Source organism: Eupeodes corollae, chromosome 1 (genome assembly GCF_945859685.1).
Source record: "Eupeodes corollae chromosome 1, idEupCoro1.1, whole genome shotgun sequence".
Taxonomy (NCBI): Eukaryota; Metazoa; Arthropoda; class Insecta; order Diptera; family Syrphidae; genus Eupeodes; species Eupeodes corollae.
The window spans coordinates 213,769,834-213,794,865 of record NC_079147.1 but is presented as its reverse complement, the minus strand read 5'-3'; the positions used below and the strand labels follow the sequence as shown (position 1 = coordinate 213,794,865).

The 25,032-nt window shown below is 32.4% G+C and overlaps 2 protein-coding genes across 4 annotated transcripts in view; one reads left to right on the top strand and one right to left on the bottom strand.

The window, feature by feature from the left end:
- LOC129938384 (UDP-glucosyltransferase 2-like) overlaps nucleotides 1-16,408 on the top strand; it is a 38,883-nt gene extending 22,475 nt beyond the window's left edge. The window contains exons 3-4 of the mRNA XM_056045911.1: nucleotides 11,188-11,407; nucleotides 15,696-16,408. Of these exons, the coding sequence (XP_055901886.1) occupies nucleotides 11,188-11,407; nucleotides 15,696-15,996 (521 nt within the window). The 3' untranslated portion in view covers nucleotides 15,997-16,408. The remainder of the gene's footprint in view (nucleotides 1-11,187; nucleotides 11,408-15,695) is intronic.
- A 5,027-nt stretch (nucleotides 16,409-21,435) lies between these two features.
- Nucleotides 21,436-25,032, bottom strand: part of LOC129940623 (serine proteinase stubble) — a 164,758-nt gene continuing 161,161 nt past the window's right edge. For all 3 annotated transcript variants that reach the window (XM_056049013.1, XM_056049011.1, XM_056049012.1), the window contains exons 4-11: nucleotides 24,312-24,930; nucleotides 23,956-24,230; nucleotides 23,684-23,889; nucleotides 22,987-23,365; nucleotides 22,710-22,899; nucleotides 22,330-22,627; nucleotides 22,111-22,260; nucleotides 21,436-22,056 (exon numbers count right to left, since the gene is read on the bottom strand). In XM_056049013.1, coding sequence (XP_055904988.1) covers nucleotides 21,922-22,056; nucleotides 22,111-22,260; nucleotides 22,330-22,627; nucleotides 22,710-22,899; nucleotides 22,987-23,365; nucleotides 23,684-23,889; nucleotides 23,956-24,230; nucleotides 24,312-24,930 — 2,252 coding nt within the window. In that variant the 3' untranslated portion in view covers nucleotides 21,436-21,921. The remainder of the gene's footprint in view (nucleotides 22,057-22,110; nucleotides 22,261-22,329; nucleotides 22,628-22,709; nucleotides 22,900-22,986; nucleotides 23,366-23,683; nucleotides 23,890-23,955; nucleotides 24,231-24,311; nucleotides 24,931-25,032) is intronic.

The following is a 25,032-nucleotide window of genomic DNA, read 5'->3' as shown; positions in this document are numbered from 1 at the left end:
CATCTTAAAAGCTTCATAGGTTTGGACTCCCTATTACGAACTTCATAGTAAACGTATTGAATCAATTCAATATAATTTCCTTGAGATTATCCTTATGACCTGCCTTCTTATGAACATCGTATTCTGCTTCTTCAAATGCAATCTTTCCATCAAAGGCGTGTTAATAATAACTTTATTTTTCTTCATCAACTCATTAATATTGTAATTGATGCACCTTATTCGCTATCTTGTGTACATTTGAATTGCCGATGCGGAACTCATCACCTGCGTACATTTGATTTTATACATATTGACTTCCATAGAACTAACTATGGGAAGAATGAAGCTTCAAGTCGAATGAGCATTTTATATAACTTAAACTGCTCATAGAGAGATTTAAATCTAAATAAAGTGGGATTAAAATCATTTTTTAGAACCAGTGCTCCACTATCGTAAAAGTCTTTATTTTAATTTTTGTTCTGTAATAGTTCTTATTAAATGTCAGTCTCTTGTTTACAAAGAACAAATTTTTCACTAACCGAACCACTAGGTCCGTCCTCAAAATTGTCTGGTTCAAATCAGTTTTGGCGATATCGGTGTTGATTTTAACTTTTTGATGGAGAAACTCTTCAAAGATTGTATTTTCTTTTGATTTTAATTTTTTAAGGAAACTGGAACTTTTGTGATCTTTAGTCACAAGGACAAACAAATTAAGATATTGTCAAAAACCGACCCTATCGACGATAACAGTGGAACTAAAAAAATGCCAGTAATGCATACAAGATGACAGGAATGTTTGTGAAAATTGACAGTGTCACTATCCGCACCACAATAACTAGAAGATGTAGGTCTATACTGATAACACTCAAAAATGAAAATTTTTGACTCATACCATTCTGCTAAAAAAAACAACGTTTTGTCTTCTGAATTTTCAATTACTTTTAACTTCCCATAGAAAGTTATTGTAATGGGTTAGATTTGGCGAATTGAAAATGTTGACATTTCTCGACGTTTCAAAGTCTGTGGGTGTTTTTTTTATCATAGTAGTTTAAAAAAAAGGTGAACATTTTGGTTAACCCTTAATATCTCAAGAACTATAAAACCTAAAAACAAATTAACAAAGGTTGGTAAAAATTGACTTTCGTCTTAAATATCTGTTCAAAACTTTGAGATTTTGGCTTAAAACTTATTTTATCTTATGAGAAATATTGTTTTGAAAAAAAAAAACTTTTCTTAAAGTTCGTAAAAATTGATTTTAGACTAAAATATCTGTTCAAAAATATTAAAAATATTAGCTTCGAACTTATTATATCTCACATAAAATATTGTTATCGACTTTCAGTAATTTTTTTATAGAAATCCAATAGTCCGGTTTTTCATAAATCTCGTGAACAATAAAAAGTATTGACTACAAATTAATTTCATTTATCTAATTTGTATTTGTTTATATTAGAAATAAAAACTTTTATAAAATACTACTAAAATTGGTAAAAATTGATTTTCGACTAAAACCTCTTTATCAAAAATAAATTTAGAAATCAAACTATTTCATTATATGCAAAATAATGTTAGACATTTTTAAAAATAAATCAACTTACAACTTTTTGAACAAAACACGAAAACCTACAAACTTTATGCAATAAAAATAGACAGACGGGATGGGAAGTTATCAGTGTGGGTCGCATTCCAGCCTCTTTTTTTAAATTTGAAATCTTCTTGAAAAAATTACCCAATTTTAAGTATAACCAAATAAAAGAAAGATAACTTTTTCAACTTCCTACTTTAACTTTTAAGTATTATTTAGGTATGTCAAAAAATTAAAATAATCGGTCGAAATCATTCCAAGAAATATTTGTTGACGTGTTGCTACGTCAAAAAATAGACAGGTGTTAAAAATATTGTCACTAGATAAAAATAATAACAAAAAAAAATTGTTGACTTTCATATTTTTATGCGTTTTTAATGCAGAAAAATAAACACAACAAAGTAAAGTAAACAGAAAACAACATTCAGCATTTACGCTCTATTTTTGTTTGCGTCACAGTGAAAAATAAAATTTACATATTATAATGTTGTTTATATTTATCTACACTAACAACAAAATATAAACATATAAACGCTTGCAATATGCATCCAAGGACATAATCAAGTAGTTAAGATAGATTAAAATAATAACTGAAAATAAACAATTTATTTTAAACTTAAAATCAACAGAAAACAATAATAACAAAATAATAGATATTATCACATAATAATAAACAAAAACAGGAAGACTCACTCCCCTCCCTACGTGTGCAGTGCACTTACCATATGGTGGAAAAACATTGACAATAAAAACAAAAATTTGCATACGAGTATTATTTTAATGCACATTTTTGTTTTGATTATTTTGATCTGAAAGTGCATTACTATGTGTGTAGTTTATTTTGATTAGCCGCAGCTATGCTGAGCGTTAGATAGATATTTTTACGTCGTTGTTTAAAATGAGGAGGAGGTGTGTTTAAGTTTAGTGCAAAAGCATACACATACAAGTAGGTACTTTTAATGTAAATAAGTTTTCATTAAAATATGTATTTTATGATTTTATTTGGGTTTATAAAATCCAAAAATGCATTTTCGATACATTTAGCCATTCGATCAATGGCCCTTCACAAAACAAATTTAGACTATTGACAAATTATTTTGTTTCTAATTTCAAATAGTTTTGGTGTTTCATTTATAATGTATCAATGTTTATCTATTTTAATGACTAGAGTTTTAGGTAAATACAATAATGTTTTAGCTTTGTACCGAGTAAAGCTTTTTTGTGTAATTTCAGTAATTTCAAATTTCAGTATTGCTCTAAATATGAACAACTTACTTGATACAGTATTTTAAAAAGAAATTGAGTATGATCCACACATTTTGTTTACAAAAAGTGCAAAGTCAATATGTTTCCTTGTTCTCTTACTTGATTTAAAAATCATTTTTAACTTCCCATAGGGAGTTCTTGTAATAAGTCCGAATTGTCGAAATGAAAATTTTGACATTTCTCGACGTTTCAAGTTCCCTAGAGTCGAAATATAAGTTTTTTTCGTCGTCCATATCTCAAGACCTTTAGATATATCGACTTCAAAACATTTTAATGCAGAAAAGACTCACAACAAAATTGAGTGGTTGGTTTGTTCACCATAGCAATTTAAAAAAAGATGAACATTTTGCCTAACCCAAAATATCTCACGAACCAATAACGGTATGCACTTAAATTAAATTTTATATTGAAACGTGACACAACACAAGCATATTTTTGGAAAAAATACAATTAACATTTTTTTAAAAATCAAAAAACTGAAGAAAAAATAATTGTGACCTCGAAAATTTTACGAAAAAAAATGATTTTATATCCAAAATAATTTTGTGCAGCGATAAAAAACACTATCGACATCTGATAAATTTTGAGAAAAATTGAATTGACAGTTTTTTTTACAAAAATAAAATATAAACCTAAGAAAAAACATTACTAAAAGTTGATAAAAATTTATTTTCGACTCAAATATCATTTCAAAAAATTGAGATATTGCCTTCAAACTAATTTAATGGTATAAGAAATATTGTTGTCAACATTCAGTAAAATTTTGAAAAAATTGAATTGACTCCTGTTTTACAAAAAACATAGAGCTAAAATAAAACATTAATAAAAGTTTGTAAAAATTAATTTTCGACTTTAACTTCTTGCCCCAACCTTGAAATATTGACTTCAAAAAGATTTTATCTTACAACAAATATTGTTTTCAATATTTAGTAAAATTTTTAGAAAAATCAAATTGACAGTTTTTTTATAAAAATTTAAAACAATAAGAAAATTTGGTAAAAAATTACTTTCGAAAAATTAAAAATATTGGCTTCAAACTAATTATTTCTCACAAAACACATTGTTTTCGACATTCAGTACATTTATATAAAAATCCAACAGTCACTTTCTTCAAAAAATAGTACGCAAAAGCTACTAAAATTGGTAAAAAGTGGTTTTTGACTGAAAATCTCGTTAACAAAAATAGATTTTAAAATCATTACTGAATGAAATCATCATTTGCAAAATATTGTTAGATATTTTGTAGTATATTTCAACTGACAACTTTTTGAACAAAACACAAAACCTTCAAATGTTCGGCAGACGGGACGGAAGTTATCAGTGTGGGTCGCATCCCAGCCTCTTAATAAAAAATCTCATTTGATTTTCTAAGAAAATATTCTAAAATAACAACAATATTTAGGATAAAATGAATCAATAAATTTTGAAGCGAATATCTTCATATATTTTCTTGATATTTGAGTTGAAAATCAGTTTTTCCTGAAAATAGGATTTTTTTTAAACATTTGACGTAATATTAAAAACAATTCTTTTTTAATATAAAATTTTCAAAATCTAAAATCCCCAACTTCATAATTCCCTTTAATAATTTCACTATCCTATTTATTTTTCAAAAGCTCTGCATAAGTCACCTGAGTTCTATCTTGCTCAATAGACCATTTTTGACGAAATTGAGCTATTTCTAGCAGTTTTTATAATCTATCTCATTTAGTTTTCAAGTTATTAATAATTGTTTTGTTCAATAAATCATTTTTCTGTTGTAGATCTTCACTCTCAGCTCTCAATAAAACCTTAAAAGAACGCTGAAGCATTTATGATGAAACGGTTCTTTAAAAAAAACGCGAAACGGAATATATCAATATTCGTAGTTGTAAGGATATAAAATCAAATTTTTGAAATAAATTGAAAAAAATATATAAATAACTTTGAAAATGGGAGTCCTAATCCGCAATCAGCACCAAAAAATATCTCTGCAAAACGAATTATTCAAAAAACATAAAAGAATTCCATTCAAAGTTTTTCAAAACTTCAGTAGAGTCAAAAATTATTTAAACTTTATTTAGAACATAAAGATTTATAATTTGTAAAATAGTATAGTAAATATTTTGCTAAGAAATACGTTGCATTTTCCTAAAACCTTAAACACAGAGTATTAGAACAGCTTGAGATTCCAATTCAGGACGGCGAATTCCTTTGAAAAAGTATTGTTTGGTTTGTATTGCCAAAAAACAACTTAATTTTGTTGGCTAGTGTTCTGAAACGCAAATTCGTTCAAGTTACTGCCTCGGATGGTTTCACCATCACTGATTCTCTCACTGAAATTTTCGAAAATTTAGTTGATTGCTTCGAACTGTGGCTCACAGATTGATTTGTCCCTAAGCTTTTAAGTAAATTGTTGAGCTGTTGAGATTGACTACAAGTTAATGTTTTCAAATTGAGTCTCACTTTCTTACAACCATGAGTGCTGTCCGCTAGAGTATTAGTCTCAGGTGCACGGATTGCTTCATTTGGGACAAAACTTTCTTAAAAAAAATGCTCACATTGGGCTACATTCAATTTTTCTGTCAATCTGAATTTAACCTTTAATTTGAAACCATTTATGACATTTTAGCTACCTGTAAGCTAATAGTGTTATGTATAAGCAGTAAGGTTTAGGTTTATACGCCAAGTTGGACTTATAGATAAGTGTAACCCTCATACCCGCGTTTTATACAATTGAGTTCCACAGCCGCCATTTTATCCTACCTTGATCTTAATAAAAGATGATGAAAGTGCCTAGCCTCTGTTTATGTTTTTTTAGTTAACTTTTTTAATAAGTGCAAATTCAAGGAGATTTTTGTTACCTTTATTATGTCAAGATATAATATTAGCATTAGGAAAAGAAGAGAGGGTATGAAAGGAGTCAGTGCACATTGGTTTTGAATTCCCGAATATTCCAATGACTACACAAGACACAGAGTGGTAAAGTATTTCACATTGGTATAGTGTAGCTAAAGAAAGAATCTCAGTACATGGTAGTAAGATCGAAGTTGGCTTTGAGAAAATATTGATAAGCATTCCTGGATTCATGAGTATTCTGGCTGAAATGCTTGGTAAGAGGAATCAGAAATGGATTGGATATTTCTCTAAAGCATAATCCGTTAAAAGAGCGGTAAAACAGGATGAGACAAGAACCTTCCAGTGTTCAAGTAACGTGAGTACTCTATGTTCAATACTGTCGACGAGACTTAAGTGAGCTGAAGAAGCAACACCCCAGTGATTGGAATTGTACTCAAGATTTGCAAGTACATGCAAAAGTCTTATAGATAACAGGAGAGCTTTTTGCATCATCTTAGGAAACTTCATCTCATTGCCCGAGATCATTCCGCAAGAGGTGGGTTGAAATGCACGTACCGAAAAATTCGAGGTTTTCAGACTTTCTAATGCAACTGTCATTCCATGCCTTAAAGATGGTGTACTCGTATTATGCAGGTATTGATTCCTGGCCAAAATGACTGCTTTCTTTAAGATTCTATAAAGTTTACTTTCACTGGGAAAAGAATGCAATAGAATACAGTAAGACTTCCTTGCATTCGAATTTTAATTTTTCAACTCCTTTCTTTCACTTATATAAAAAAATAAATATTGAAAAAAAATATAAGTGAAAGATTGATGTAAGAGATTGTCATATTTCAACTTTTTGTATTGTTCTTAGGGCTCAGAATAAACTGTTGAACCCCGTCATACCTGAATAAAATATTTTTAGAAGTTGCTTACAAACATGTAACACAACAGTTATTGCCAAACTAGGTACATTCACTATAGAACAAGGATTTACTTCGAAGTAAACAAATCATACCAATTGATTAAATCCTCAGTTAACATCATATATAGACCATACCTACGTATCATAGCAGATATTAGACTTCAAACACGTTATTAAATGGAATCAAATCAAAAACATGTGTTATGAGTATTGTTAAGTGAATATAATGAGTACTTACTCATAAGTCATTCAATTCACACTCTCTTGTTGGCGGCAACCTAATTCTCTGTACAAAATAGAATTGTGACAGTTAAGCACGCACGTTTTGCAAACTTAACACAAAAGCTTAACAAAATAATATACTTAAATACTCAGTCGTACCTATGTTCTTGTATATCTTTATACAAACCTTAAGTACGTACTCAATTCTGTGGTGGCATGAATTGTAGACTTGTGGTATCTGTCATTATTATGAAATAAACATGGCTTACCTATTGTACTTTTACGTACGTAGGTAAAGTAGTGCATAAAGTTCTCTACAACAATAACAAAAGATACAACACTCAATGCCTATTGATAGAGCTCGAACAAAGCTAAGTAGTTTCTTTCATGATGACGATATAGAAGAGAGTTTTCTTTTTTGAACAAAAACTCTAATTGAAACAAATTCAAATTGGACAATGGACAATGGCACAGTCAGTCACTCATTCACTCGTTCACTCAGTTCTCAGCCAGCTCAGTTTAGGTAGGGTTTGTCGTCTTTGTTTGTATGTTCGTAGTGTACGTCAATGCAGATTTGTTTCATTTAAGTTTTTATATAAAACACGAAGTGTAAAGAATAATGTGCGGAGTACTCACTATCCCAAGTCCCGAATACAGTACACTTCCCTAGCAACAGCTACAACAACAAGAAATCATCATCCACTTAGCGAATCAGTGAGCTTATTTTCTGTGTTTTGTTTTTGTAGTTCAAGTTAAACGAACTGCAGAACTATAAATAACTTGGCGTGCCGTTGGCGTTGGTGGCGGTGAGGTGCTGTGCGGTGGTGGTGGTGATTGTCGGAATGGTTTTTAGATATTTTTCATGCCACAAAAGATTTTCTGCCATGTTGTTGTTGGTGGTTGTCTTGTTAGAAATGCTGAGGAGGAGGCTGAGGCTGAGACTGATACTAAAGCGCGGTGGCATTCTGTTTTTGTGTTGCTTGTCAACCACCTTTACCATCCAATAATTGACAGCTCGGAAATTCCCTTAGTAGGGGGGTATACGCCGAGTGAAGTGAAGTGGATAGTATCCTCAAGCATTAGTTTACAAATAGCAAACGAACTGAACTAAACAGACAAGTTCAAGTACGTTGTTGTATTTTGTGCCAGTGCGATTCTGCTGGCTCATGGTTTTATATAAATTGTTTTTTTTTTGTACAGCATCAAGCCACGAGGACCTATCTACTTGTATAATGTTAACAACAGGTTATTTAATTGAATTGAGGTTGTACCTTGATTGAAGGTATATTGAACCGAATAGATAAGAAGAACATAAATGAAAACTATGTCCACAGGGCAACAACCTCTCCCTCCCTCGTAAAAAAAAAACAAACAGAATTTCCAACAAGTCAAAGATTTCAGAGATAACATCTTTTGTATATTTTGAAATTTTAAGATTGGACGAAAATCTTTTATTTATTAAGGATTTATATTTGAAAACTGACGCTAAGGGGTTAATATTACTTGTAGTATACAACTTCAATAATATCATACAAACGTATCAAGCTCAGAATTTACACCCAAAGTTTAAAAATGTTTAAACATTAGCGCAATTCATCCCGGTTTTCTTGGTGATACAGTGGTTCTAGATACAGCAAATATTTGAACATTTCACTGTTGCGACTTTTTCATTATTATTATTTAAAGGTGCATTCAAAAAATAACGAGGAAAGTATTTTAATAAAAAATTAATATACAAACAAGTAAAAGAAAAAGCACTTGGAGTGTTGAATTTTAATATCGAAATAGCTTTACGACATATAATAGGACATACAAAATAAGTACATTGGGTTAAAAGTATCTAACCCAAGGTTAAATTATAGTTCGTTATGATTTGCAAAGAAGTTATCAAGAAAAAAGAGGTTAGCGTCCTGTGTTTTAAAGCCAACTCAACTGAGGAAAGCAAGCCAGGAAGGTCTGCAACGCCTATATTCGAAGGACCAAATTTTTACATGACCAAAAATTCCGGCAGTAAGAGTTTTTTGGTCCTTCGTAAAACATGTGGAATTCTTCATCTTCCTTGGTTCCTACGCCTGTTGTCCATGACACTCCCTTAGTTAGCTCTATTGGTAACTAACTTGTTTGCAAGGCAATTCACCGAAAATTCCACTTTATAAGATAGTGTCATGACTCCCCCAGTTCTTGAACTCGTAAATGATTCTATGGGACCAATCTTTTTTCATACTCGACCCGTGGCGAGAGTTCTTAAAGATTTCATAAAACTACTGGTCCGAATGGTATCCCCGCTATTGTTCTGAAGAGATGCTCTTACACGATAGCAAAACCACTACGTAAGCTTTTCCATCTATCCTATTTCTCTGGGCATGTTTCAAGTAGTTGAAAAACTGCATTTGTTCAGCCAATCCCAAAAAAAAGGCGAATCTTCTCCTGCTAATTATCGACCGATAGCACTAATGTCCCTTGTCTCTGAGGTCATGGAAGCGCTGATTAATTATCAGCTTAAGGAATATCTTGAGGAACGGAAGATTCTTAATGACCGGCAATACGGCTTTCGTAGCAAAAGATCCACTGGTGATCTCATGGTTTATTTCACCGAACAGTGGAACAAATCTTTACATCGTTATGGAGAAAGTAAGACTATTGCACTTTATATTTTAAAGGCATTGGATAAAGTCTGGCATCTTGTTCTCTTATAAAAAATGCGTTTTTTTGGTATTGACGAATCTCTTCTTCGTTGGATTAGAAATTACCTTTCGAACCGTTCAATACAAGTTGTATTAGACGGATTCAAGTCTGAAACCCATTAAATAAATGCTGGTGTATCCCAGGGCTCGGTTTTGTCTCCGATCCTTTTCCTCATTTTAATAAATGATCTCTTGTCTTCTACTTCTAATCCAATACATTGTTATGATGATGATGGCACTCTTAGCTTTTTATATTCGTTTTCAGACTCACAACCCTTCTCTTCGAAAGTGGAACTGCAAATAATAAAAATAAATTGGGTGGCGCAACAGCCCGTTCAGAACTAGGGACTAATGACTTACAACTCTCAACCATTTCTGTGTGCGAGTAATGTTATGAGGAATGGAGTTAACCTACAGTTTTTAAGCCGAATCCGAACGGCACTTTTCATGACAAGAATTACTCTTGATGAATTTGTCAATTCCGCGCAAGAGACAGTACCCGTGAAAAAAAAACTTTAGATTGCATAGGCAGGGATCAAACCCAAGACCTCTGGCGTGACAGTCCATGCCACGGAACCCACGGCAAAATATGATAAGCTCATTAAATTCCGATCTAAATAGCATCGTAAAGTGGAGAATAAAAGACCATTGCTGTATCGTTAAAGCGAGTTATACCCTCAGATAGTGGCAAATATCTTAGTGGCACTTGGATCAACGAAATTGAATATCTCGACATCCTCGGAATGTGCATCAGCAACCACTTTATAACTGATTACGTCACTCAAAAAAAAATAAACAATGCGCACTTCAAAAATTCATTGAGATTATTAAAATTTATTATTAAAATGGTGATCATTTTGCTATCAAAGTTCAAATTATTACGTGAAAGTGTTATTTCTCAAAGAATTGATCACATTTGGCCACCAAGATTTTGCGATTAAACATCTTAACAATTTTTTCTTTTGATTTATTGAAAATCTATGGTCTGTGCCAATGTCCCATAATCTACTTAATACCCTTTAGATGGTAGTAGTGAACTTTTCTAGGACAAACACTTTACAATGAAGTGTAAATCCATGAAATTTCTCAAAAATAAATAATCTCTTTTTAATTTCAAAATGAAATACCTATTAAATAAAAGCCCTTATAATAAATGGGAAGGAAAAGTGTAGTTTTTAATTAAGACCCGATATTTTGTTACACAATTCAATTCTATTGAATGCGATTATTATGGTACAAGTACTTCGACTTTTATTTTTGTTTAAGAATTTATAACCAAATACATTAAGAATATAATAAATAGAAACAATAACTTTAAAGAAAAACTGTTTTAATTATTTTAGCAAAATTCGCAAAATTGTGTTACTTGTGTTTACTTACTTTTGATGTCTGCATAGAAATTATGATCCCCGTGTTCCCTTATATTCAGACTAAAGAACCCAAACAAGCAAAAACTTTCAAATCATGAGATAATAACTTTCAAAGAACTAGACTTTGCATTATAAATGTTTCTTGAGACTCCAAAGCATTGATTAAATTCTTTGTAATAGTAATGAATAATAAGTTTCCCCCCAATCCCATAGAATTCTCAGCAATTGTTTAGTGCTCAATTCAACTTGAGAAAACCTATTAATAATAATGTTAATGTAATTACAATTATTTAGAATTTTCCCGCACTTATTTTTCTTTTCTTTTTACTTTTGCAGCTCATGAAAATGTCAAACTTTTTATAACACCAGGTGGCCAGCGTGACATCGAAGATGCCATCCATCACAAAGTACCAATCCTGGGAATTTCTTTCTCAAGCAATTTGGAGCATTATCTTTTACAAATTATCAAACACGATGCTGGTTTGGTGTCAAACTTTGACATGGAGTCGTCAGCTGAATTACTGGCAAAAATAGAAGCATTTGCCATTACACAAAGGTAAGACACAGACTCATTGATCAACCGAACGACAGTAATGAATTTATTTCTACAAAATTAAACTTAAAAGTCTGACGTAAGAATAGCTTTTTGAATGGCATTTGAGTGACTGTCATGTTATTTCAATTCTGTAATAAATAATTCTGAATGAGGGCAGTGAAAAAAACATGCTCGTGTATCTAACTGCCTACAGTTACATACATACGTCGGCGTCTTCGTCATCGCTGTAGTTATAGATACTCAATTTGTATTTTCTCCGATGAATGTTTTGTGTTTCTGTTTCTGATGAATTATTGACATTATTTGCTTTGCGGCAATCATGCAATTTAATTTGCAAATCAATTCAATGCAAATCATTATAAGAACTTTAAGTTTGGCAGACTAAATGTTTAAATACAAATTGATTGATGACTACGACACGGTTCTTTTATTTTTAGAGATTTCAGCTCGTTCAGTCTTTCTCTTTGAAAAGTTACCTGTAAAAATATATAAAAGTGATATGAATTTCCTTTTTTGAAAATGTGCCAAGTAATTTGTTTATTTTTTTTTACCTGTAATTGTAAAATTTGAACAAAGTTAAAATGTAAGTCGAAAGGCCCAAGTTCAAGATCATCGCCAATGACAGTAGCTTTGCCTTATCAATACTCTGATATCTGTGTTTATTATTGTGATATGGTTTTGAAGAGAAATGACAATGAATAGGCACTTCAATTTAGGTACCGTGTATATTTAAAACAATATAGCTAATAGAATTTTGAACGTTCCTAAACTATTAAAAAAAAATAAAACATAAATAAGAGATGGTAAAGTTACTATATTTTTTGAAGGAAATAGTTTTTAAAGTAGTTTTGACTTAAAAAGATGGCATTTTACACATTTTATATGCTTTTGAATGCAGAATCTTTTCTGCAATTTTGAGAAAAGGTTATTTAAAAATTCGAATTTTTGCAATGACAACTGTAGGTATGTTCGTTAAGTGACCATAATAGTCAAATTTGAACGAATTCACTGCAAAGCGAATATTTGTGAAAAATTCAAATGATCTATCCCCACAAAAATATATTTTATACCATGTAATTTTATGATGGTGCACTTGGGCGTATACACAATTTTTAGCTTCCCATATGAAGCTATTGTATTTGGTCCGATTATATAAATTGAAATTTTTACATTTTTCGACGTTTCAATGTTTCTAGGAAGGTATGTACATAGGTAGATATGGGAGTCACAAGCAGCCCTTGCTGCGTGACACAAATAGCGCTGGAGAGCGCCATTTTGATACGATAAACTGTGGATTGAAAAAAGTATTTTAAAAACCAAGAGGAATATTTAAGCTTTCCGCAAGTGAGATATGATCCTTGCAGGTAGTGTCCGACCGAAGCTTCGGCTTAGGTTTCGGTTCGGCCGAAGTTCGGCCAAAAAAACAACATTCGGCCAAACCTTCGGCTTCGGCCATTTTAGGCCGAAGTTTTGACCGAAGCCGAAGAATCTGTTTATTCGAGCATCGTAACAGGCGCCGAAAAAAATTTAAATTTTTAAAATTTTTGAATAGGTATTTCAAAACACTTGTGTGCCATCATAGTAGGCGCCATCATATATGCGGACAGAAGATCAAATTTGAGTGGTGAAAATGTTGAAAAACTTTTGTTCTTAGCATACAACATTAGACTCTTTGATTTTAATTATTAATGTATTGAATTAATATTACTAAAAATGAATTATTTATTTCTTTTTTCTTTATAATTACTAATTAGTTATTTTTATTTCATTTGTCTTATGTTTTGTAAGCAATAAATTTCAATAAAAATAATATTTGTATCCAATTGGAAAGGAAAATTCTTGACTTTTTTTAACCTTAGGCTTCGGCTTCGGCTTCGGCCGAAGATTTTCTTTCAGCCTAATAATTCGGCTTCGGCTTCGGCTGAAAATCGACCTTCGGTCGGACACTACTTGCAGGGTTAACTTATCAGTCCGTTCATTTCCATCCATGCCACTATGACCAGAAACCTAAATAAGAGTGGAGGAGGTAGATGTTTACGCCGGATAGTTTATCCCTAGTATAGAGGATGTTGTAGTCGAATGTACTATTATGTATGTGGTTATTGCCAACTCTTTGACAGCTACATCTGTTATGTACTTCATTCTTTTCTTTATATACCTGCGAGAATAAATAAACGAAATCGAATGTTATTCTTCTGTTACTTCTATTTTTCTTGTAAGCGGTAAACTGGAAAACAAGAAACAAAGCGATTCATTATTCACTTGGCATAAATCAAAGCGAACGGACTACAGTGCTCATATAGTGAAAACTAAATACCATTTTAATTTAAAAAAATTGAACCTCATTTTTGCATTAAAATTAAATTTGTGTATTAAAAAATAGTTTTTATTTTTCATTTCGAAAAGCTACATGTACTTTGATTTGAGTTCAAGTTGATTCTTCTGCATGCTTCTCTGATTCCTGGTAATTCAGCTAGAAAAACACTGGAAAATCAGGTAGCCGTAAGGACTTAGAGACATTTAAAGACCCGAGATGATACCCTACCCCAGACTCCATTTTCGACCCGTCAGGAAAGATAGTGGTATCGAAGTCTTTTTTACTTGCAACATATAGGAATTATATGTCTAGTTTTGTTTCTATTAGGAAAGATGACTTTAAAGTCTTTACTTAAATTAAAGGCAGGGATGCAGTTGTAGGTGTCTCTGGTAAAGATATCCGCTGGAATTAGTTTCAGACCAAAACGGTATGGAAAACTTTAGGTCTTAGGGCAGAGCGTGATTCTAAATATTTAATATGTATGGCAGGATAGAAGGCCCCCTTTTTCTCAAATGATTTTCAATAATATGAGAAACAAAAAAATCATGAATAATTTGCATGTGGCGTTCGCCATTGACGGTAGATTTTTGCAAGCCGGCCCAATTAGTGTTTTTTTTTCAGGATGGCATAGTAAACGACAATTCCTCTTTTTAGCATACAAGTTAAGCAAGAAATTCTTTCAATTGTTCACTTGACGAAGTGCTTTATAAGTTTGGCAAACAGAGACCGAATTTTTTAAGCACATTCATAAGATTGGAATTTCCTGATACCAAATTTCGTTTTTAAATTTGACAATTTTTCACAGCGAGAAATGTCCATGGCGTCATGGTTATTGCTTTGGATTGTCATTTGTCTTGGGTTCAAACCATGTAAAGTTTTGTTCACAAGCGAGGAATTGACAAATCCTCCAAGAGTAATTCTTGTCATGAAAAACGCTTTCTCAAAGTATCTGTCCCAAACATGACTCGCAGACAGAAATATTTAAGAGTTATAAGTCACTAGGTACTAGTCCCTTACTTACTGTCGCTATACTCAATTTGTTTGGTTGTATATTTTAGGTGATAATACCCGTGTTTTATTGGAAAATCTGTCAATAGTATAGTTAGATTTTTTACACGAATAACAAAAACAATATCCGCAGTATGAATACTACCGATAAAAGTTAAAGTAGAATCTTACTACGGATGGGTTTCTCACATCTATACGAGCTTCGAATGGATCTTATGTCATTTCGTTCTCAAATGTTGCTACTATTGATATTGTATTTGTACCTCGATGGCTGTGTTCGTTGAGTATTTGTGCATTTGGAATTATGTATATGTTTTTATTGGGAAACAAAAATCAATCTGCTACTGTTGATATTATTCAGTTTTTTAATGAAAATGGATTAACTGGGCTTATTTTGCAAGACAATACGATAGAAAAGATAATTACGTTTTGCTACGTTTCCACCAAAGGCTTATCTCAGGTTAGATTAAATAAATCTGTTTAGTGTTTCCACGCACAAGATGATTTAAAAATGATTAAGTTTGACAGCTTCAAGCTCGCTTCATCATCACATGTTAATATAGTAGTCTACGAATAAACCCCCTTCTTGATGTTTTTATTTTATGTCAAATTGTTTTGTTAAAACTTTAAAACAAAAACACTCTAGTAGTGTAAAAATACAGTGTTTTAGCTTTGAAATCGACTATTACCTTACACAGACGTATTTTCTTGATTTGATAGTCAACTATCAAAAATCGACTTACACGATTTCACACCTAGTCTGAATTTCGCTATTTTTGTGATAATGAATCAACTTTGTACCTTGTACTGGAATACAAAAAAACACGGCTTATTTCATAAATGCATCCAAAAAACACTCTTTCAAGGCACTTTTTTAACGCCATTAAAATTATTTTAAGCAGAATCTTGCTCGTGATTTAAATACTCCAGGTTCTTAATACAACTTTGTTTCATTTCTTCCAGATATCAAAAGAACATCAACAAACTGCACAAAATCCTCACCGATGAACCAATGCGACCTGTGGAACGTGCCGTCTGGTGGATTGAATATGTTCTCCGTAATAATGGAACTCAACATTTGCGTCATTCATGGGTTAAGCTTTCATGGGTTCAATATTTGCTATTGGATGTTGTCTTAGCTGTTTCGCTGATAACGTGTGCTTTTATTTTTGCCGTTGTCTGGACGTGTATACGAATTCGCCGTTATTCGAAAAGTCTTCCATTCGAAAAGGTTACAAGACGAACTAAAGCAAAAATGATGTAAGATAAGACAAGAACCATGTTGTGAATAACTATAGAAATATAATAATTTTAAAAAGTTTGTTCAAATAATTGTAACTGATGATAAATTGATAGATATTTTATATAGTTTTAATTTTATTTATAAATGACACAAAAGTAGAGTAAGATGGAAGCTACCAAGTAGGAACTGATAATAACTACTATTTGTACATTATAAGCTTTGATTTATAAATAATGTTTTTTAAGTTGAATAATTGTGTAACATTCTAAATGTGATAATTATGCCATGATTTGTTTTGCTTTAGATTTAAGTGATACAGTGACGTACCAAATACAACTATGACTCTAAGTTTTTAAGTTCTAATTAGATTTAAGGCTATTAAGAAATTATGTAAAAAAAAAATAATAAAATTATGTTTTTTATGTTAAGTTAAGTGAAAGTTGATTTTAATTTTTTGAAAGAATGAAAACCTATTGGTTTAGATATTTTAAACTGTGTAATTTTGGAACAATTTATATTTTGTTGATATAAGTAGTTATTCTTTAGTGTTACCTGCATACGTCTGTGTCTTAAAATGACATTTAACCCAAAGGGAAATAAAATTATCTTAAATGTTTTTTTGAGACTCTATAACTTAAAACCTTTCCCAAATCTTGTTTTTTATTCTATAAAGATTTTTCAAAGACGTATTAATTTAACATTGGAGTACACACGCCCTATTTTTTTACACCAATGCACGCGTGGCTTACTATGGTAGACCATTTAATAACGTTAATAATTTTTTATTTTCAAAACATGTACATAAATAAAATAAATATTTATACGTAATATTCAATTAGCCTTAAACATTTAATAACCATGATGTATGAATTTTAGATTGGAGTGTAAAGTAAAATAAAAATTATTTTAATTCTGTTAAACTATGAAGAAAACTATTACTGTGGTCTACTATATTAGGCCACGAGTGCACTCCAGTGTTAACTGATATTACATTGGGATCATGTAAATCTATCTAAATTGCTTAGACAAACACTCACACAATGTCTACATCGAAGTATTGTGCATTTGCACTTCTAATAAAAACCTCAAACTAGTTGGCATACAGCTTGTTCAATTGCATGCTTGAGACAGACTTAAGAACTTTAAAAAAGCATACTCATCTTCTCAGTATCGTCTTTCGTAAAAAGTATGTTCACTTTGATTAAACAAATAAATAAAAAAATTAAGGCTCTTGAAGATATGTAAGTTTATGTGTACTTAGCGGGTTCGTTTTTATCACATATTTGTGAGAGTAAAAGCTGTTAAAAGACTTCACTTGGCTCAAACACACTTTCATGGAATAAATAGTACAAATCAAAGAGCTCTTTCGACTCGAAGTTACCTTTTATTTAGGTTAAAAAAGAACAATCTCAATTATCTGTGCTCAATTGACAGACATCAAAATGCGTGGGAGTTTGAGACAAAATTGACTCATGATGGGTGGAGTTCTAATAGCCATACCATATGATCTACGCTTAATGCAAGAAATATCTGAATTTTCATATTTTTATCGAGGCCAAAGGTGAGTAGTATATTATATCCTCATATGTTAGGATCAAATCTATACTCCTACATACATTGGAAATTTCTTATTTCGACCTGCATTCTATAAAACCAAATGGAGACAGCAGCACGTGTCTTGTATCTTATTCCGCAAATAACAACCAAAATGTTTTACGTAAAACGAAAGATTTGATATACGAACTTATACGAACCACAAGATATTTGTTTTTAAGGTTATTTAATGCCCCATCTTTTCTATGTGGCATCCTTGATAGTAGATTCGTCTCAATGTTCGTCACTTTTGTAACCTACTCTCTCTCTATTACACAAATAAATCTCGAAATATTTACTACAGCTTATAGAGAACAGTTTTTTCAGTAATTTAAACGAGCTTTACTTGAAAATTCAATGTTAAAATTAAAAAGCCTTTTTTGCAGAACCAAAAACTTATGATTCCTTTTAGTTGACGATTTATCTTAATAGAAAATAACTTTTTATTACAGGTCCATAATTTTTTAATGAAAATATAAGCATAGGAACATTTTATTTAAAATAATGAATTATGAATCCATTGATAAGAACTAGAATTCAGTTCAAAAGCATATGAAGTTTAAAATGGGTGAAAGTGTTAGGAGAACAGCGAATAAATGGTAAGTAATTTTAATACTGGAATTCTCTTACGGAACGCCGTTTCGAGATACAAACTCGAAGCCATATCAAAACCAATATTCATAATCGAGTTAATATGTTTAGGGTAAAGTTTATCTAAAAATATATATCAGAATCTTTTGCAAAATCTGTGTCTAAATATTATTTAAAAGCGAAATTCTGATCCATTAAACATTAATTTACAGGTCAAGATATACGAGATGAATTCCAATTCTCCTTTTAGCAGAAGTGTTAAGAATAACAGCATAAACAATGCTTCTTTGTCAATCACTACCATCGAACCTTAAAGTTTTATATCCCGAATTTCATTACTGACAATTCAGTCCAATCGACGGCTCTGATCAGCATTTTACTCACTCTTTTGTCTGTATCTATCGATGCAGAAGAAAGGAAAAAGAAACATGAAAGAGGCGCCAAAAATTTTATTTTGCTTAAGCAAAACAATAAGTACCTTGAGCAAAAACAACTACAACGATTTTGGTACAAAGCGAATGTGAATTAAGTAAAACAACTCAAAACAAAAATATGGGTTGCGGTAAAATCTTCCATCAGCTTCATTTTCATAGAAAAAATGCTTTGAGTTACTAGGCGATAATGAAAAACAGCAGGTATTCGTTGTCCATAAGCAAAGATTCGTGTAGGTATTTTTTTCTTTCTAGATTAGTCACTCCCAAGGAGGATATAATAAACAGGAGAACGAAAGATCGGTTTGGCTCGTTAGTATTAGTCTAAATACATTAGCAATGAGCAATACTTTAACAGTTTTGAAAAGAGTGGGAGTGGGCGATCTTGAACTTGAAAGTAAGAAAGAAAAGAACAGGGAAAGAATGGTGATTGTCAAATTATACCTGCTTCTTAACATGTTCGCCTAGTAACTCGCTATGAATTTGAGTGATGGGTGCCCATTTAACAGAAACCAAAATTATAATTTTTTCTAGTGCCACACTTCATTCGAGTCAAAGACAAAAATATGTCTCTTTCTTTCTACTCTTCTGTTTGAAGTGTATTTTTATTAAAACAAATTTACTGTCGTGTGACCACACCCACCTATACATTCCTCAGTTATGTGTGTATTGTTTTAGGAAGCATGTATAGGAGATGACAAATAATATATATATTAAAGCACAACTACACTAACAAGGCATATTTTATTGAAGAATGCAAGCAAAATAAACAAATTTCTTATACCTTCTAAATAATCATGATCGCCTGGTACATCTGCCTTCCTACAATGCGACAGAGAAAAGATATGCGAAGTATGCAATGTTTTCAGAAAAACGTCATTTTTGGGTTTGAAAATTAATTAATCTATTTTTATTGAATGCTTATGATTGCAGTAGATTGAAGAATAGAGAAATGTTTTTGGGATAATTCTCAAGAAATCAATTATTTTCTCGGGAACAACGGCGTAAAGGTTACATGTTGAATGCTTTATTTTTGAGACGATAAATTTGAGCTTGGTCCTGTTCTTATTTTTATTAGTGAAATTATGTAAACAATCGTTTGCCAATCAAATTAGATCACAGGAATATTGAGTAATTCTGTCCTTGAAAAAAAAAATGAACCAACGTTTTAACTTGTGAGAATTATTTGCTGAAATAATACAAATGAAAGCAATATTGATAAATTTCACGAATTTTTGTGACAAATATTGGCATTTAATTTTCATTTGATTACATAAATTAATAACAGAATAATAACAAATTACAATTCCAAGAAAATGTCAAACGTAAATTCTATTAAACAAAATGCTGAATTCGTTGCCAAAGCAAATGTTAGTGTTGAAATGCTTTGATTTGGATTCATGCCTTTAAAAATTAAATTGAATCGGGTGGCGCAACAGTCCGTTGAGAACTAGGGCCTAGTGACTTACACCTCTCAACCATTCCTGTGTGCAAGTATTGTTGTCAGGGATGGATGAGACCTACAGTTTTAAACCGAATCCGAACGGCAAATTTAAGAAAACACTCATAACAAGAATTACTCTTGGAGAATTTGTCAATTCCTCGCAAGAGGCAGTACCCGTGTATAAAACTATAGGTGGAACAGGCAGGGATCGAACCCAAGACCTCTCGCATGACAGTCCATCGCACTAACTTTGAGATTGATCCATGGTCTTTATTTATTAGTTAAATTATTGAGAAAATCGATCACAGGAATATTGAGTAATCCTGTGCTTGAAAAAACGAACCAACGTTTAAGCTTGTGAGAATTGTTTGCTGAAATAATACGAATGAAAGCAATCCTGATGAATGCCGGAATTTTTGTGACAAAAATTTAAATTGACATTTAACCTTCATTTGATTACTTAAATTATGAAAATCGGGCAATAACAGAGATTACAATTCCAAAAAACTGCCATTTGGAAATTCTTCTTAAACAAAATGCTGATTTCGTTGCCAAATCGAATGTTAGTGTTGAAATGCTTTCATTTGGATTAATTCCTTAAGTGTTCTTGAAACTGCAGAACTATAACAATTTTTTATTAAAGTAAGTAAATTATTTATTGATGTTTCGATCTTTAAAAATAAATTGACAACAAATTTAATCACTCTTTTTGTGATAACTTTGTAATTTCATTTCATTAAGTGAATAAGAAAGGAACTTATTAATTGAAGACCTTGTAACAAAACAATTTTAGCAATTATAGCGATTTTTAACAGGTTGGGTGTTCCCTCAAAGACAACAAATATGGACTTGCTCCCCTTTGATACAAGGGCTTTGTTTTGAGACTTCTAGATATATATAAATTGTGACTGTTGAATTATGTGTGTGTCGTAGATAATTATCACGCATATTAACGAATGGCAAGTTGGGAGAACAGAAGTAAGCAGCATTCCTTAGACACAAATTTAGATCGAGGCAACTAGTCATTTTTTCAAGCAGCATCAATTTCAATCTTGGAAACTTACTTCACTTTTCTTGACTCTATTTTTTTCAGCATAGTTTAAGAGTGCAAATCAAAACTTATTGATGTTGTATTTAAAAATATCAGAAGATAAGATCTGAAGTACTTTTTCTTAACATTTTTTTTAAGTTATTTATTTTTACAAAAACTACAACTACCGTTTTCAGAGTAAATTATTAATTCTATATGTTTTTTTGTTTTATTATTTTCTCTTGTTTTTCTTCTAATTTTGCATCTTTGGGCAAGAAAATTACATAATATATTTAATTTATAATTATATGATATTTGTTTTAGTTATTATACATATTTTAATTTCTTATAAATACATAATTGAACTTAAATTAAAATTTGAATAAAATAAAATATTATATTTATTTGCTTAACTAAGGCAATAAATATATTTCACATTTAAAATTCAGTGTTCAATTTTATTCATTTTGCATATTTGTTTAATATATTTAATTTTACAATATAAAAATATATAACAACAGTTTTAAATTAATTAAAATTATAATTTTCAAATCTTTTAATAATTATTTAAATTTATTTACAAATGTATGTTTAATGTTATAAGATTATTTAAATTACAACAAATGAGCTATGAGACATTGTATATGAGGATTTAAGAACACTAAGAAGAAAGAAATCACAATTTTCAAAGCAATTATACATATTTTTCGTTTTTTTTTTTAACTGTGCTTGCTTTAGTTTATAACATTTTGTTTAAAATTTAATAAAAAAAAATAATTAAATAAAATCATGTATTTACAATATTTAAATATTCCGCTTAATTTTTGTTTATTGTGTGTTTTAAAAAATTTCAGTCATCATACAACATTTTCCATAATCCAAGGAACAAATTTCGATATCCTTGTACAGACACCAGGCAAGTTTGCTTCAGCACATCCAATGCCCCATGAGATGATGCCGGCAAGGAAAAATCTACCATCTTGTGACTTGACCTGGGATAAGTCGGAATAAATAAACTCTCACCGAAATGTTCAAATTACTTTTACCTGCAAAGGTCCACCAGAATCACCCTGACATGAATCCTGTCCACCAGTTTCGTAGCCAGCGCAGAGGAATATATCCGGGATGAATTCCTGTCGTCCGGCTCGCAGAAACATCGACTTGCATCGGTCATTGCTAACGATCGGCACAGACACCTGTTCGACGGAAGAAGAGTACTCGTTTAACGAATTTTTTGTAACCAGCATTAAGCATACAAAACTTACCTCTTGTAGCACTGATGGCAATGTCCCACCCTCACTCAGCCGACCCCATCCCGTGACCGTTGCATTCATTCCAATTAAGAGACTATCAGTTGATGGTAGACAAATCGGACTCACATGCGGGGCAAACTCGAGAGGCTGTTCCAGTTTCACCAGCGCCAGATCATACTCGTAGGTGAAGAAATTGTATTTGGGATGAACGACTTTTTTCGAGACTCCACGCTCAATGTATGGAAGTTGCTCCTGGACGTGAGAGAAATCATATTCCCCGACTCGAATGCGGATTTGTGAGGTAAGAAGGCTGTGCGTGTGTGCAAAGAAATGTTCTCAATGAACAGAGACAACAGACTTCAGAGACCAAATTTGGTCCGATCTTAACTTACTCATCCACACAATGGCCCGCTGTTGCGATCCAGTTCTCATTGATCAATGCTCCGCCGCACCGGTGTGTGCTCGAGAAGCCAAAGAAAGATGTCCGTCGCACTGACACCTGCCAAGGCCAGCGTCCGAATGGAGCACTCTTGCCGCCAACAATGCGGGTTTCCGGTCGTGCTAGTGATGGAACTCCACACTCTGTAAGGAAAGAAATGTTGGTGAATTGTGTCAAAGTTGTCTGTTGTTTTTGTGTGCATGTACATCCTGAAAGACGCTAAAACTTACCACTTCGAGCTGCCGAAATGGTCTTGATGGGATTATCATTCGTCGTCACATGATTGAGAATTTCGTTGGATTCGATGGTTGTGTGGTTAAGGGGTGGTGGTGTAAATCGGACTGGGAAGACGCTTGGAGTTGTTGATGTGGAAGTTGGGAATTTTATGGGACCCTTTGTTGGCTTGCTGCTTGTGGGGTAGATAAAAGTTGGATAGGAAGACGATGGCGTCGGTGATGGGGACGAATGATGAGTTGACGGAAAGTAGAGGTTGGATGAAACCATCGGTCTAGAGGTTGTAGAAGTTTGTGGGGCATTACTCGAACTGCTAAAGTATGGTGAATAGGGTCTAGTTGTCGTCGCTGGTTTCGTTGGTTTTGTGCCAAAGGTCTGCAATGAGATGATTAGTAAATATTATTTTGTTTCAAACAAAACATTTATTTCTATTTTTATGTTTCAGTTTAGGGAAATTATTACAAAATTTGTACAAAGAAAATTAGGCTTAAAGTGAAGAAGAATATTTTTAAAAATTGACAGTTTTATATTTTAACTTCGCACAATTGAAAAATGTATTTAACAGTTGAAACTATTTGCTTATGCGAAGTAGCTCCAAAAAGCAGGTAAATAGGGCCACAATATGTTACAAGCTCAATACGCTTACAGAATTCTTCCCACCCCCTTTCTAACTTAACCCTAACAAATCTTTACCTGTGGTTTCGTTTTGGTTGGGAAATTCCCTGATGTAACGATTGGCCTTCGTGTTGTCATAAATGACGCCTGTGTTTGAATGGGTTTCTTCGATGGCTTGATCGGCTTCGAGGGTTTCTCCCAAACTGGGGGTCTCGGTTTCGTTATGAAATTCGGTTGTGTCGTCATATGCCATTGGATTGTCTGTGGTGATGTATTCCAAAGACCTATATTCGAATACAATATGTCAATCTAACGATTACAACACAAAAATATAATGATTCAAAACTTACTTGATGAAATACTGGCAGATGTTTCCATATCAACTAATGAATTGGTAAGACTAGGATTCTTCGTAGTTGACACATATGTCAGAGTAGACGATGAAGTCGACAACGGTGATGATGAAGATGAAGTTGATGATGACGTGACTGGCTTCTGGTACTGCGGTTGGAAGTAATTACTACTGCCATGATGATGGGTGATGACAGTCTGATGATGGGGTCCAGGCGGATGACGGACCACAAGAGTGCCAGCACCATGCGGTCGTTCGATTGTTGTAACTCCACTAATAAACACGAAAAGGTCATTAACATATTTTGATATGAAGCAAATACTCGAGACGTGATGGTGAAAATTCTTAAATTACCTTATACTCGATGGTGGTCTGGGCTTATGATGACCTGATGATGACGGCAGATACGCCGATGAGGCTAGCGACGGAGGTGGTCGAGTAAAGGAAAACGTTTGCGGCATTATAATGTTTTGGGTAAGATTGTGCGCACAACATGACCCAAACATAAATGTGTCAACACACATGCCAACATGTTGACCCTCGGACTTGATGCACTCCCACACGAACATGCACGTGCCATCGATGCTACCAATCGTACATGGTTTCGGGCTGATTTTATAACTTTGACTTCGCTGCTGATAGGGGGCGGATAGAGATGGTAGCAGAGGCTCGGGGACAGGTAGATGATCATAACTATTATCACTTATGCTATCGTAACTATTGCTATATGTATCACTAAGGCTGTCGCTGTACCGCAAATGCCTATTATTTAAACTCCCATCATTATTGCCACTATTGCTGCCGCTACTACTGATTATGAAGTCACTTGCAGCAGCACCACTGTAGGCAGCTTCAGCTGCCAGTGGCACTGCGCTTAGGCAATTTGATATTGTTAATACTATTTGGTAATAGAGTAATATGACTGGAGGGCTGACTAGCCATCTACTCCACATTGTGGAGAAGATATGATTTCCTAAAAAGAAAAAAAAGGAGACAAAGAAATTAGAAATGATTATTGGTAACATTTGATAGGACAACTTAACTAGGTTGTAAGTTTTGAGTGAGTGGTTTTAAA